Source organism: Lepidochelys kempii, chromosome 11 (genome assembly GCF_965140265.1).
Source record: "Lepidochelys kempii isolate rLepKem1 chromosome 11, rLepKem1.hap2, whole genome shotgun sequence".
NCBI lineage: Eukaryota > Metazoa > Chordata > Testudines > Cheloniidae > Lepidochelys > Lepidochelys kempii.
Window position 1 is genome coordinate 29,646,948 of NC_133266.1, and position 13,105 is coordinate 29,660,052.

Genomic DNA, 13,105 nt, shown 5'->3' on the forward strand with positions numbered 1-13,105 from the left:
CTGCCCTTATAACATAGATACCGTATTTGAACTAGTATAAAAATTCGTCAACAATTTCCTGCTCAACAGTGAATAACTCACCACTTAACTATCCCCATGAGGAAAAAGATAATTATATATTGGGCTAAATTATGTCATGTAGTATTTACAATGCTTAGCCTACTCCACTCTAGGTAACACACACAAACCTTTGTAAATGGACAAATTTCCTTTTTCTGAAGTAAAATCCTCATTGCTGTCCTGTGGAGATGATCTTCTTCCCTTTAGCCAACCTAGTATGGATCAGTGGCTCCATGTAATGGGCAGTGATAAATGGCTCCATGTCTAGTTGGCAGCCGGTATCAAGCAGAGTGCCCCAAGGCTTGGCCCTGGGGCCAGTTTTGTTCAATATCTTCATAAATGATCTGGGGAATGGTGTGGATTGCACCCTCAGCAAGTTTGCAGATGACACAAAACTGGGAGGAGAGGTAGATACGCTGGAGGGTGGGGATAGGATACAGAGGGCCCTAGACAAATTAGAGGTCTGGGCCAAAAGAAATCTGATGAGGGTCAACAAGGACAAGTGCAGAGTCCTGCACTTAGGACGGAAGAATCCCATGCACAGCTATAGACTAGGGACCGAATGGCTAGGCAGCAGTTCTGCAGAAAAGGACCTAGGGACGAGGTCAGTGGACAGTGGACGAGGAGCTGGATATGAGTCAACAGTGTGCCCTTGTTGCCAAGAAGGCCAATGGCATTTTGGGATGTATAAGTAAGGGCATTGCCAGCAGATCGAGGGACGTGATCGTTCCCCTCTATTCAACATTGGTGAGGCCTCATCTGGAGTCCTGTGTCCAGTTTTGGGCCCCACACTACAAGAAGGATAGTCTGCAGAAGAGAAGAATGAGCGGGGATTTGATAGCTGCTTTCAACTACCTGAGAGGTGGTTCCAGAGAGGATGGTTCTAGACTATTCTCAGTGGTGGAAGAGGACAGGACAAGGAGTAATGGTCTCAAGTTGCAGTGGGGGAGGTTTAGGTTGGATATTAGGAAAAACTTTTTCATCATTATTAGGAGGGTGGTGAAACACTGGAATGCGTTGTCTAGGGAGGTGGTGGAATCTCCTTCCTTAGAAGTTTTTAAGGTCAGGCTTGACAAAGACTTGGCTGGGATGATTTAATTGGGGATGGGTCCTGCTTTTGAGCAGGGGGTTGGACTAGATGACCTCCTGAGGTCCCTTCCAACCCTGATATTCTATGATTCTATGATTCTAAGGATGTGGAAAAATTGGAAAGAGTCCAGCGGAGGGCAACAAAAATGATTAGGGGACTGGAACATATGACTTATGAGGAGAGGCTGAGGGAACTGGGATTGTTTAGTCAGCGGAAAAGAAGAATGAGGGGGATTTGATAGCTGCTTTCAACTACCTGAAAGGGGGTTCCAAAGAGGATGGATCTAGACTGTTCTCAGAGGTAGCAGATGACAGAACAAGGAGTAATGGTCTCAAGTTGCAGTGGGGGAGGTTTAGGTTGGATATTAGGAAAAACTTTTTCACTAGGAGGATGGTGAAACACTGGAATGGGTTACCTAGGGAGGTGGTAGAATCTCCTTCCTTAGAAGTTTTTAAGGTCAGGCTTGGATGATTTAGATTGGCCTTGCTTTGAGCAGGGGATTGGACTAGATGACCTCCTGAGGTCCTTCCAACCTGATATTCTGTGATTCTATATGATTCTATGATACCAGTTTAGGCATTGGGCTTTCCTTCCTAATAGATTTTAAACGTATCTATGATGTTCTTTACCTCTTTGGATTCAGTCCAGGATCCTGCAGCCAGCTCTTCCAGTCTGAGGCTTGTATTTTGCTGTGGCATTGAGCAAAAATGCAGTTACTATCTTATAAACTCAATGTTAGGCCAGCAAAGCAGCAACTCTTCTCATGATTCAGTTAGACTTAGATTACTCTCACAGAGTATCTACAATTATTAATTTCTCTTTGATGCTTTTGTTTCCTTACCCTGATTTTTTCCCCCTCTTTATTTTGTCCTAAAAATATTTAAACTCTGTTTTTTCCAGCTGAGCTGGAGAAAAGAATTAGAATTAGGGACAAGCACTGGCTATCTGTGAGGCTTCACTAAGTGAAGGAGTGTAGGCATCATCTAATATACATGTATGAAAAGGATTATCAAAAAGTGTTTTAGTTGTAGGTCCTTTGAGGCTTCATGTCCCTGCAAGGTTAATGCCTCTTAAGGCCCTCACTCATGTGCTACACCAGCTCTCCATCTCAAGCTCAGAAAACTACACCAGAGCCTTAATTTTCTTGTAACCTTGTTTCTTTTCTTACATGCATCCAGAATGCTGAAACCTTCTCTTTAATGTAGTATTTCTAGTGAAACATAATTCACATCAATGTAATAATTCCTATTGCTGCTGTGAAGGATTTGACTTGGGGGCTAATATGTGCCCTTCAAAACCATATTTAGTAAATTGGCTGTAATGAAAGTTTATTGGCTCTAGAAGCATTTGGGAATATTTTTTGTAATGTGATTCTATATTTCTTTGAAGATGACAGTAGGTCCTCGAGTTCAGACTCCCATTTTCACAGTAAAGTTTAAATTGGTGCATCAATAATTAGGTCCAACTACATAGCACAGGATGTATATCTACCGGTGAGCTTTTTTGTATTTTTCAGAGGGGAAATCCTCGGGCTTTAAAATTATGCTTTGGCAGAGAGAAGTGCAGTATTTCAGGGAAACCATGCAGGGATTTCCTACCTGCCGTGCTCAATTTCAGAATTCAATGCTATTATTAAAGTTATCATTTTGGCAGGGAGGGAACCTATTTGCTCTTTCAGCCGTGAACCTCGCTGCACCAATTTTTCTCAAAACACATGTTCTCATAGTGCGCACCCTCAGGCACCCCAAGAATTGAGGGTCTTTGGTTGCTGCTGTAAATTGATTCCATTTACGCATGATGTGAAATGTCTTTTTTTTTCCCTGCAGGGTGGAGGGGGTCTCAGTTTCCCAGCCAAGACCTCTAAAAATTCCAGTTCTCTCAATAAGCCTACTCGCTGCCTTGAATTGTAGCACTCTTCTTCTGGCATAGGGGGACTGAACAGCAACAAGAATCTTTCTTTGTCAAGGCTGCTTTTTAATTAGCTCTTGGGGTAGTTGGATCTTTGCTGAGTAGTTCATGACACTCTCTCTGCACACAGGGCAACTGAACAGCATTTATGGCACTCACGCAAGATTTTTCTTGGGGGTTTAAGTGCTGAGCAGCATGATTTAGAAAATATGATCTTAGCATACATAACTTCTTTCAGGGGACCATAGCCTATATAGGGGAGTTATACTTGTATTTTGAGGGGCCCTTGTGATAATCCTTGAAATGGTTTCTTAACATGTAAATAAAGGCTTTGCACATTTCCATAAATGACCAGTAAATATTCTTGGCACTATTTTCAAACCTGGATGCCTAACTTAGGGCACCTGTTCATATTGGTTGCTGACTTTGGGACCTGTGTGCTCAAATAATCATATTTAGACATACTGTCAAGTATTGCTGTTACATCGGTATAAATCCAGAATAAATATTGAAATCTTGGAAGCTGAAATCAAATTTACATCTATGTAATGGACAGCAGAACATTGCTTGTACATGCTAATTTAAGAACCAAAAGGTAGAATTAACCATCTTAATGCAAGCGTCACAATTGAAAAACTGGGATTCTGGTATTACTGCAATGCTGTAATATACTGACATATAAATGGATTACTTATTAACTGTTCTAATTTATCATAATACATTAATATCATTGCTTCCCACTTTTGCTTAAGATTGTATCAGCATATCTGTTATATTGTCAACTGTTCTTCCTGTAGTTTATATTTTACTTAAATCTGAAATTGAAGCTGTTACAGTCTATTGGGTACACAATATATTATGCAGAAATAGGTATAAGTATGTATTCACTCAACAGATCAGAAGAGCAGAAAAAGGTAAAATGCATTTGATTGTGCTTGGACATAATTATAAATTTCTAGTTAGTAAAACTGGTTGAATATTCTTCTTCAGATTCATTGGTTAATTGTGCGTTTTTCATCAAATAATAATGTTTATCCAATTTTATTAAACCAGCTCTAGTAGTTAATTGAGAAGCGAAGAAAATACATTGGCTCTCAAAAAATTCAGTGAGTACTTCACTGATATGCAGAAGGCAGGGCATACAGTCAGGACTAACCAAAGAGAAGGTCTTTGCTATCATATTTGCAATGAGGGGCCATGTAGGTATATCCAGGGGCAAAATTTGGCTCATTACAAACAGAGAGAAACATATTTTGTGGACGTCTATTGAACTGTAGCCAGGATTTCAGTTGGGCTTCCCTGAATTTATTATTTAAGCCCTGGTCTACACTAGGACTTTAGGTCGAATTTAGCAGCGTTAAATCGATGTAAACCTGCACCTTTCCACACGATCAAGCCCTTTATTTCAACTTAAAAGGCTCTTAAAATCAATTTCCGTACTCCACCCCTGACAAGTGGATTAGCGCTTAAATCGGCCTTGCCGGGTCGAATTTGGGGTACTGTGGACACAATTCGACGGTATTGGCCTCCAGGAGCTATCCCAGAGTGCTCCATTATGACCGCTCTGGACAGCACTCTCAAGTCAGATGCACTGGCCAGGTAGACAGGAAAAGAACTGCGAACTTTTGAATCTCATTTCCTGTTTGGCCAGCGTGGCAAGCTGCAGGTGACCATGCAGAGCTCATCAGCAGAGGTGACCATGATGGAGTCCCAGAATCGCAAAAGAGCTCCAGCATGGACAGAAAGGGAGGTACGGGATCTGATTGCTGTATGGGGAGAGGAATCCGTGCTATCAGAACTCCGTTCCAGTTTTCGAAATGCCAAAACCTTTGTCAAAATCTCCCAGGGCATGAAGGACAGAGGCCATAACAGGGACCCGAAGCAGTGCCGCGTGAAGCTTAAGGAGCTGAGGCAAGCCTACCAGAAAACCAGAGGGGCGAACGGCCGCTCCGGGTCAGAGCCCCAAACATGCCGCTTCTATGATGAGCTGCATGCCATTTTAGGGGGTTCAGCCACCACTACCCCAGCCGTGTTGTTTGACTCCTTCAATGGAGATGGAAGCAACATGGAAGCAGGTTTTGGGGACAAAGAAGATGATGATGATGATGATGAGGTTGTAGATAGCTCACAGCAAGCAAGCGGAGAAACGGGTTTTCCCGACAGCCAGGAATGGTTTCTCACCCTGGACCTGAAGCCAGTACCCCCCGAACCCACCCAAGGCTGCCTCCTGGACCCGGCAGGCGGAGAAGGGACCTCCGGTGAGTGTATCTTTTAAAATACTATACATGGTTTAAAAGCAAGCACGTGAAAGGATTACTTTGCCCTGGCATTCACGGCTCTCCTGGATGTACTCCCAAAGCCTTTGCAAAAGGTTTCTGGGGAGGGCAGCCTTATTGCGTCCTTCATGGTAGGACACTTTACCACTCCAGGCCAGTAACACGTACTCAGGAATCATTGTACAACAAAGCATTGCAGTGTATGTTTGCTGGCGTTCAAACAACATCCGTTCTTTATCTCTCTGTGTTATCCTCAGGAGAGAGAGATATCATTCATGGTCTCCTGGTTGAAATAGGGTGCTTTTCTTCAGGGGACATTCAGAGGAGCCATTCCTGCTGAGCTGTTTGCCTGCAGCTGAACAGAAATGTTCCCCGCTGTTAGCCAGGGGGTGGGGGGAGGGTTGAGGGGGTAGCCACGTGGTGGGGGGGAGGCAAAATGCGACCTTGTAACGAAAGCACATGTGCTATGTATGTAATGTTAACAGCAAGGTTTACCCTGAAAGACTGTAGCCACTGTTTTATAAAATGTGTCTTTTTAAATACTGCTATCCCTTTTTTTTTCCTCCACCAGCTGCATGCCTTTCAATGAACACAGGATCTTCTCCTTCCCAGAGGCTAGTGAAGATTAGAAAGAGAAAAAAAATGCGCTCGAGATGAAATGTTCTCTGAGCTCATGCAGTCCTCCCACACTGACAGAGCACAGACGAATGCGTGGAGGCAAATAATGTCAGAGTGCAGGAAAGCACAAAATGACCGGGAGGAGAGGTGGCGGGCTGAAGAGAGTAAGTGGTGGGCTGAAGAGAGGGCTGAAGCTCAAATGTGCTGGCAGCGTGATGAGAGGAGGCAGGATTCAATGCTGAGGCTGCTGGAGGACCAAACCAGTTTGCTCCAGTGTATGGTTGAGCTGCAGCAAAGGCAGCTGGAGCACAGACTGCCACTACAGCCCCTGTGTAACCAACCGCCCTCCTCCCCAAGTTCCATAGCCTCCACACCCAGACGCCCAAGAATGCAGCGGGGGGGCCACCGGCCAACCAGCCACTCCGCCACAGAGGATTGCCCCCCAAAAAAGAAGGCTGTCATTCAATAAATTTTAAAGTTGTAAACTTTTAAAGTGCTGTGTGGCATTTTCCTTCCCTCCTCCACCATCCCTCCTGGGCTACCTTGGTAGTCGTCCCCCTATTTGTGTGATGAATGAATAAAGAATACATGAATGTGAAGCAACAATGACTTTATTGCCTCTGCAAGCAATGATTAAAGGGAGGAAGGGAGGGTGGTTAGCTTGCAGGGAAGTAGAGTGAACCAAGGGGTGGCGGGGGGTTCATCAAGGAGAAACAAACAGAACTTTCACACCGTAGCCTGGTCAGTCATGAAACTGGTTTTCAAAGCTTCTCTGATGTGTACCGCGCCCTCCTGTGCTCTTCTAACCGCCCTGGTGTCCGGCTGTGCGTAACCAGCAGCCAGGCGATTTGCCTCAATCTCCCACCCCGCCATAAACGTCTCCCCCTTACTCTCACAGATATTGTGGAACACACAGCAAGCAGTAATAACAGTGGGAATGTTGGTTTTGCTGAGGTCTAAGAGTCAGTAAACTGCGCCAGCGCACCTTTAAACGTCCAAATGCACATTCTACCACCATTCTGCACTTGCTCAGCCTATAGTTGAACAGCTCCTGACTACTGTCCAGGCTACCTGTGTACGGCTTCAAGAGCCATGGCATTAAGGGGTAGGCTGGGTCCCCAAGGATATATATAGGCATTTCAACATCCCCAACAGTTATTTTCTGGTCTGGAAATAAAGTCCCTTCCTGCAGCTTTTGAAACAGACCAGAGTTCCTGAAGATGCGAGCGTCATGTACCTTTCCCGGCCATCCCACGTTGATGTTGGTGAAACGTCCCTTGTGATCCACCAGAGCTTGCAGCACTACTGAAAAGTACCCCTTGCGGTTTATGTACTCGGCGGCTTGGTGCTGCGGTGCCAAGATAGGGATATGGGTTCCGTCTATGGTCCCACCACAGTTAGGGAATCCCATTGCAGCAAAGCCATCCACTATGACCTGCACATTTCCCAGGGTCACTACCCTTGATATCAGCAGATCTTTGATTGCGTGGGCTACTTGCATCACAGCAGCCCCCACAGTAGATTTGCCCACTCCAAATTGGTTCCCAACTGACCGGTAGCTGTCTGGCATTGCAAGCTTCCACAGGGCTATCGCCACTCACTTCTCAACTGTGAGGGCTGCTCTCATCTTGGTATTCATGCGCTTCAGGGCAGGGGAAAGCAAGTCAAAGTTCCATGAAAGTGCCCTTACGCATGCGAAAGTTTCGCAGCCACTGGGAATCGTCCCAGACCTGCAACACTATGCGGTCCCACCAGTCTGTGCTTGTTTCCTGAGCCCAGAATCGGCGTTCCACAGCATGAACCTGCCCCATTAGCACCATGATGCATGCATTGGCAGGGCCCATGCTTTCAGAGAAATCTGTGTCCATGTCCTGATCACTCACGTGACCGCGCTGACGTCGCCTCCTCGCCCGGTATCGCTCTGCCAGGTTCTGGTGCTGCATATACTGCTGGATAATGCGTGTGGTGTTTAATGTGCTCCTAATTGCCAAAGTGAGCTGAGCGGCCTCCATGCTTGCCTTGGTAGGGCGTCTGCACAGAAAAAATGTGTGGAACGATTGTCTGCCGTTGCTCTGATGGCAGGAGGGGCAACTGACGACATGGCTTACAGGGTTGGCTTCAGGGAGCTAAAATCAACAAAGGGGGTGGCTTTACATCAAGGAGTATTTCAGGCAGGACTTCACGGAGGGTTCCAATAAGAAATGGTGCACCTAAGTTATTGTTCTTATTGGAACAAGGAGGTTAGTCTGGCCTCTGATTGATACATGGCTAGATTTACCTCGCTGCACCTTCTCTGTGAGTGACTGCAGTGTGACCTAGAGGAATGAGTCCCCTAGACGGGTGGTGGGGGGAAGCAAATGAGTACAAAACATATCTGGTCTATTTCTTGTTTTGATCCACTCCATCTATCTTTTACATCTTTGGCTGGCAGCAGATGGTGCAGAAGGACTGCATGCCATCCACATCTCATGGCTGCCCGGCAGAAGATGATGCAATAGGACTGCTAGCAATCCATATCACCTGCCTGCTCACCATAAGATGGTTCAATAGGACTAACTGCAGGACTAAAGAGAAAGACCTGGTCAAGTCACTCCAAATTTAGTCCCTGCGCCCATGTCTGCCCAGGCGCTCCTGGCCGATGTGGCCAGGAGCACCTTGGGTACATGACGATGATTGCTACCAGTCGTACTGTACCGTCTGCTGCCACAAGGCAAGGGGTTGATGCTGCTGTGTAGCAATGCAGTACCACGTCTGCCAGCACCCAGGAGACATAGGGTGACGGTTATCTGAGCGGGCTCCATGCTTGCCGTGGTATGGCGTCTGCAGAGGTAACTCAGGAAAAAAGGCGCGAAATGATTGTCTGCCCTTGCTTTCACGGAGGGAGGGAGGGAACAGGAGCCTGACGATATGTACCCAGAACCACCCTCGACAATGTTTTAGCCCCATCAGGCATTGGGATCTCAACCCAGAATTCCAATGGGCAGTGAAGACTGCGGGAACTGTGGGATAGCTACCCACAGTGCAAGGCTCCGGAAGTCGACGCATGCCTTGGTACTGTGGAAGTACAATGCCGAGTTAATGCACTTAATGCACTTAGAGCATTTTCTGTGGGGACACACACACTCGAATATATAAAACCGATTTCTAAAAAACGACTTCTATAAATTTGACCTAATTCCGTAGTGTAGACATACCCTAAGTTTATAAAATGTCATCTAAAGTGAGTGAAGTCATATCATATTGCTACTGTGAGTGTCTTAACATTAATAAATACCCTTTCTCCAAATGCTTATAACATTTACTACTGTAGGTCAACATCCTTTCTTGCTATCTTCTTTTGTACCTGCCACCATTATTAAATTTTACTCATGTTATTTATTAAAGCAGTCTATGTAATTCTCTTCGTTGCTGCTTCATGAATATCTTTTCATATGGTCTTGGAGCCTTTCATAGAATCATAGAATATCAGGGTTGGAAGGGACCCCAGAAGGTCATCTAGTCCAACCCCCTGCTCGAAGCAGGACCAATTCCCAGTTAAATCATCCCAGCCAGGGCTTTGTCAAGCCTGACCTTAAAAACCTCTAAGGAAGGAGATTCTACCACCTCCCTAGGTAACGCATTCCAGTGTTTCACCACCCTCTTAGTGAAAAAGTTTTTCCTAATATCCAATCTAAACCTCCCCCACTGCAACTTGAGACCATTACTCCTCGTTCTGTCATCTGCTACCATTGAGAACAGTCTAGAGCCATCCTCTTTGGAACCCCCTTTCAGGTAGTTGAAAGCAGCTATCAAATCCCCCCTCATTCTTCTCTTCTGCAGGCTAAACAATCCCAGCTCCCTCAGCCTCTCCTCATAAGTCATGAGTTCCAGACCCCTAATAATTTTTGTTGCCCTTCGCTGGACTCTCTCCAATTTATCCACATCCTTCTTGTAGTGTGGGGCCCAAAACTGGACACAGTACTCCAGATGAGGCCTCACCAATGTCGAATAGAGGGGAACGATCACGTCCCTCGATCTGCTCGCTATGCCCCTACTTATACATCCCAAAATGCCATTGGCCTCCTTGGCAACAAGGGCACACTGCTGACTCATATCCAGCTTCTCGTCCACTGTCACCCCTAGGTCCTTTTCCGCAGAACTGCTGCCTAGCCATTCGGTCCCTAGTCTGTAGCTGTGCATTGGGTTCTTCCGTCCTAAGTGCAGGACCCTGCACTTATCCTTATTGAACCGCATCAGATTCACTTTCTCTGTGTGGCTTCTTGGCGTACAAGGTGAATTTCATTGATTTTAACACTAAGTCCCCATTTTAAAAATACCAACTTTCCCTGTCTCCAGGACATGGTGACTTTATAAAGTTCTGAGTTTTGTATATGTTGAGGCCTTCTATAATATCTCATGGCACTCACAGGCTTCAGAACTCTGTAACTATCACTGATGGATCTGGCCTACTTACAAAACGTGTTTGGTATTCTTTTATACTAGAATTTCAGACTTCAAAGGAGTAAAATTTAGATTCCTTTTCTTGCCATAAATAGCTTGAGATGATGCTTGTGGTGTCCTGGCACATTAAGTGGCACAAGCAAGAGTAAAGAAGATGGAAGGCAGCCACGTCATTCAACAGCAAGAGTGGGATGTTCAGAAAGAACAAATTTCTTGGTTATATCATCATTTGAGACGAAAAGAAAGAAGAGAAATTTAAAAACCACATCTCATTTTCCCACTCTGCACCCATTGCACTGCTTGGATAGGAGTTGGAGGGCCTCTTCTTCTCCTGTGAAAGAGATTGTTATGCTGAAAGACAAGTAAACACGATATGCTTTCAAACTGAGGTATGCAAACATATCATCTGCTATTTTTAGCAAATCACTAAGATCAGGAGAGGTATTTAGATTTGAGAATTGCATTAGATTTTAGTTACATCTTCCATCTTGAAAAGATTTAAAGTTAATACAAAGCTTTATATAGCCACAGCTTGCCACGGCTGATTACATTTGTTGTTGCTCTGCTGAGCCTCAGATCTGGTCAGATGTATGTATTTCACTTGTAATGGCTCACCTTGTTATGCCTATGAAGAAAAACTTGTGTATTTTTAATCGGTCTCCTCTATGGGGAGAAAAATGGGCATATTGTCTTTCATCAATAGACCTAAACACATGGCTGCTGATCTGTTAATGTCCTTGGATTCTTCCGCCTTAGGTGATATGCTGTTCCTTAAAATACACTGCAGCAACCTAGGTGAGATTGAGATTGCAAATTTATAGTAAAGATGTTACCAGTTGATTTACAGTACATTGGCTTTATATTAGTTTTCATGTATAGATTAAATGGGAAACAGAATATGATTGAGGCCATCAGTCTCCCTCATTTAAGTGGCCTCAAAGTCTCAGGATAGTTTGAAACCTTTCCATAATTCTCCATACAGCGTCCCAATCAGCCTTGCACAGTCTTTAATGGTAAAGAGCAGGCATGCTCACTGTAGTTGACACGTGGACATGCTCTCTGTACTTACAGCTTCTGAATTGTTATGTTCATGTAGGTTATCAAATTAACCTGGAATTATATATTTGAAGGCAGATTCTGCCACTGCCACTTACAAGTCATCCCATTAACTACTTTTGGAGAAAGGTATTGGTCAGCATTAGTAAGTGTGACCGAATTAGAACCTAAATGAACAGACCGCCTATCACTGATGTCGTAAGACACATTTTCCTGATCATTAGAACCAACAAACCTGATTCTAATCTTACACTGCTGTAAATCAGAAGCCAAAGCAATGTATGAAATAGTGTAAATGAGTTCACAGGCAGGCTCAATAAAGTATAGGCAGGACAGAGAGATCAAGGACTGAGACACTAGAAGTCGTACCAAGCAAATTCTACAACATGTTGAGTGTAGCATGGGACTATTCATATGTAACAATGCAGAGTGTCACTTACTTTTGAACATGAGTTTACAAGTAATAAATATTTTGCATTTCTGTAGTGCTTTTCACCTAAGCATCTAAAAACACTTCACAAACATTAATTAAGCCTCATAACATCTGTGAGAAAAATGCAGGCTACTTAGCATCACTTCACTCGGCAGTGTAATAAAGTTGGTGTTTAACAGCAGCGAATAGTACATAACATTTTAGGATTGGAAATGAAGAGTAAGAGAAAAATTTAGATAAGTAGAAAACTTCATTTTGAGTTTGGCCAGAATACTAACCATTTCAAAAACTGCCATAGGATCTGTAGGGCAAAATTTCCAAAGAGGCTTTAACTTGGCCTTAAATATGCACCTTAATTTTGGGTATGTAAATTAGTTAGCGTCTGTGATTTGGGCATACAAATGCAGGTTTTTCCAAGAACGACGACTGGTGCAATCATAGAATGTCAAGGTTGGAAGGGACCTCAAGAGGTCATCTAGTCCAACCCCCTGCTCAAAGCAGGACCAATCCCCAATTAAATCATCCCAGCCAGGGCTTTGTCAAGCCTGACCTTAAAAGGAAGGAGATTCTACCACCTCCCTAGGTAACGCATTCCAGTGTTTCACCACCCTCCTAGTGAAAATGTTTTCCCTAATATCCAACCTAAACCTCCCGCACTGCAACTTGAGACCATTACTCCTTGTCCTGTCCTCTTCTACCACTGAGAATAGTCTAGAACCATCCTCTTTGGAACCACTTCTCAGGTAGTTGAAAGCAGCTATCAAATCCCCCCTCATTCTTCTCTTCTGCAGACTAAACAATCCCAGTTCCCTCAGCCTCTCCTCATAAGTCATGTGTTCCAGACCCCTACTCATTTTTGTTGCCCTTCGCTGGACTCTCTCCAATTTACCCACATCCTTCTTGTAGTGTGGGGCCCAAAACTGGACACAGGACTCCAGATGAGGCCTCACCAATGTCGAATAGAGGGGAATGATCACGTCCCTCGATCTGCTGGCTATGCCCCTACTTATACATCTCAAAATGCCATTGGCATTCTTGGCAACAAGGGCATACTGTAGACTCATATCCAACTTCTCGTCCAGTGTCACCCCTAAGTCCTTTTCCGCAGAACTGCTGCCTAGCCATTTGGTCCCTAGTCTGTAGCAGTGCATTGGGTTCTTCCGTCCTAAGTGCAGGACCCTGCACTTATCCTTGTTGAACCTCATCAGATTTCTTTTGGCCCAG

The 13,105-nt window shown here is 44.6% G+C and overlaps 1 protein-coding gene across 4 annotated transcripts in view; it reads left to right on the forward strand.

The window, feature by feature from the left end:
- KCNJ3 (potassium inwardly rectifying channel subfamily J member 3) overlaps positions 1-13,105 on the forward strand; it is a 198,984-nt gene that overhangs the window by 121,531 nt on the left and 64,348 nt on the right. The window contains exon 3 of one of the 4 annotated variants that reach the window (XM_073305508.1): positions 5,906-6,426. The exons of the other annotated variants lie outside the window; for them this stretch is intronic. Coding sequence (XP_073161609.1) covers positions 5,906-5,991 — 86 coding nt within the window. The 3' untranslated portion in view covers positions 5,992-6,426. Of the gene's footprint in view, positions 1-5,905; positions 6,427-13,105 lie in introns of those variants that run through there. 4 annotated transcript variants of the gene reach the window in all.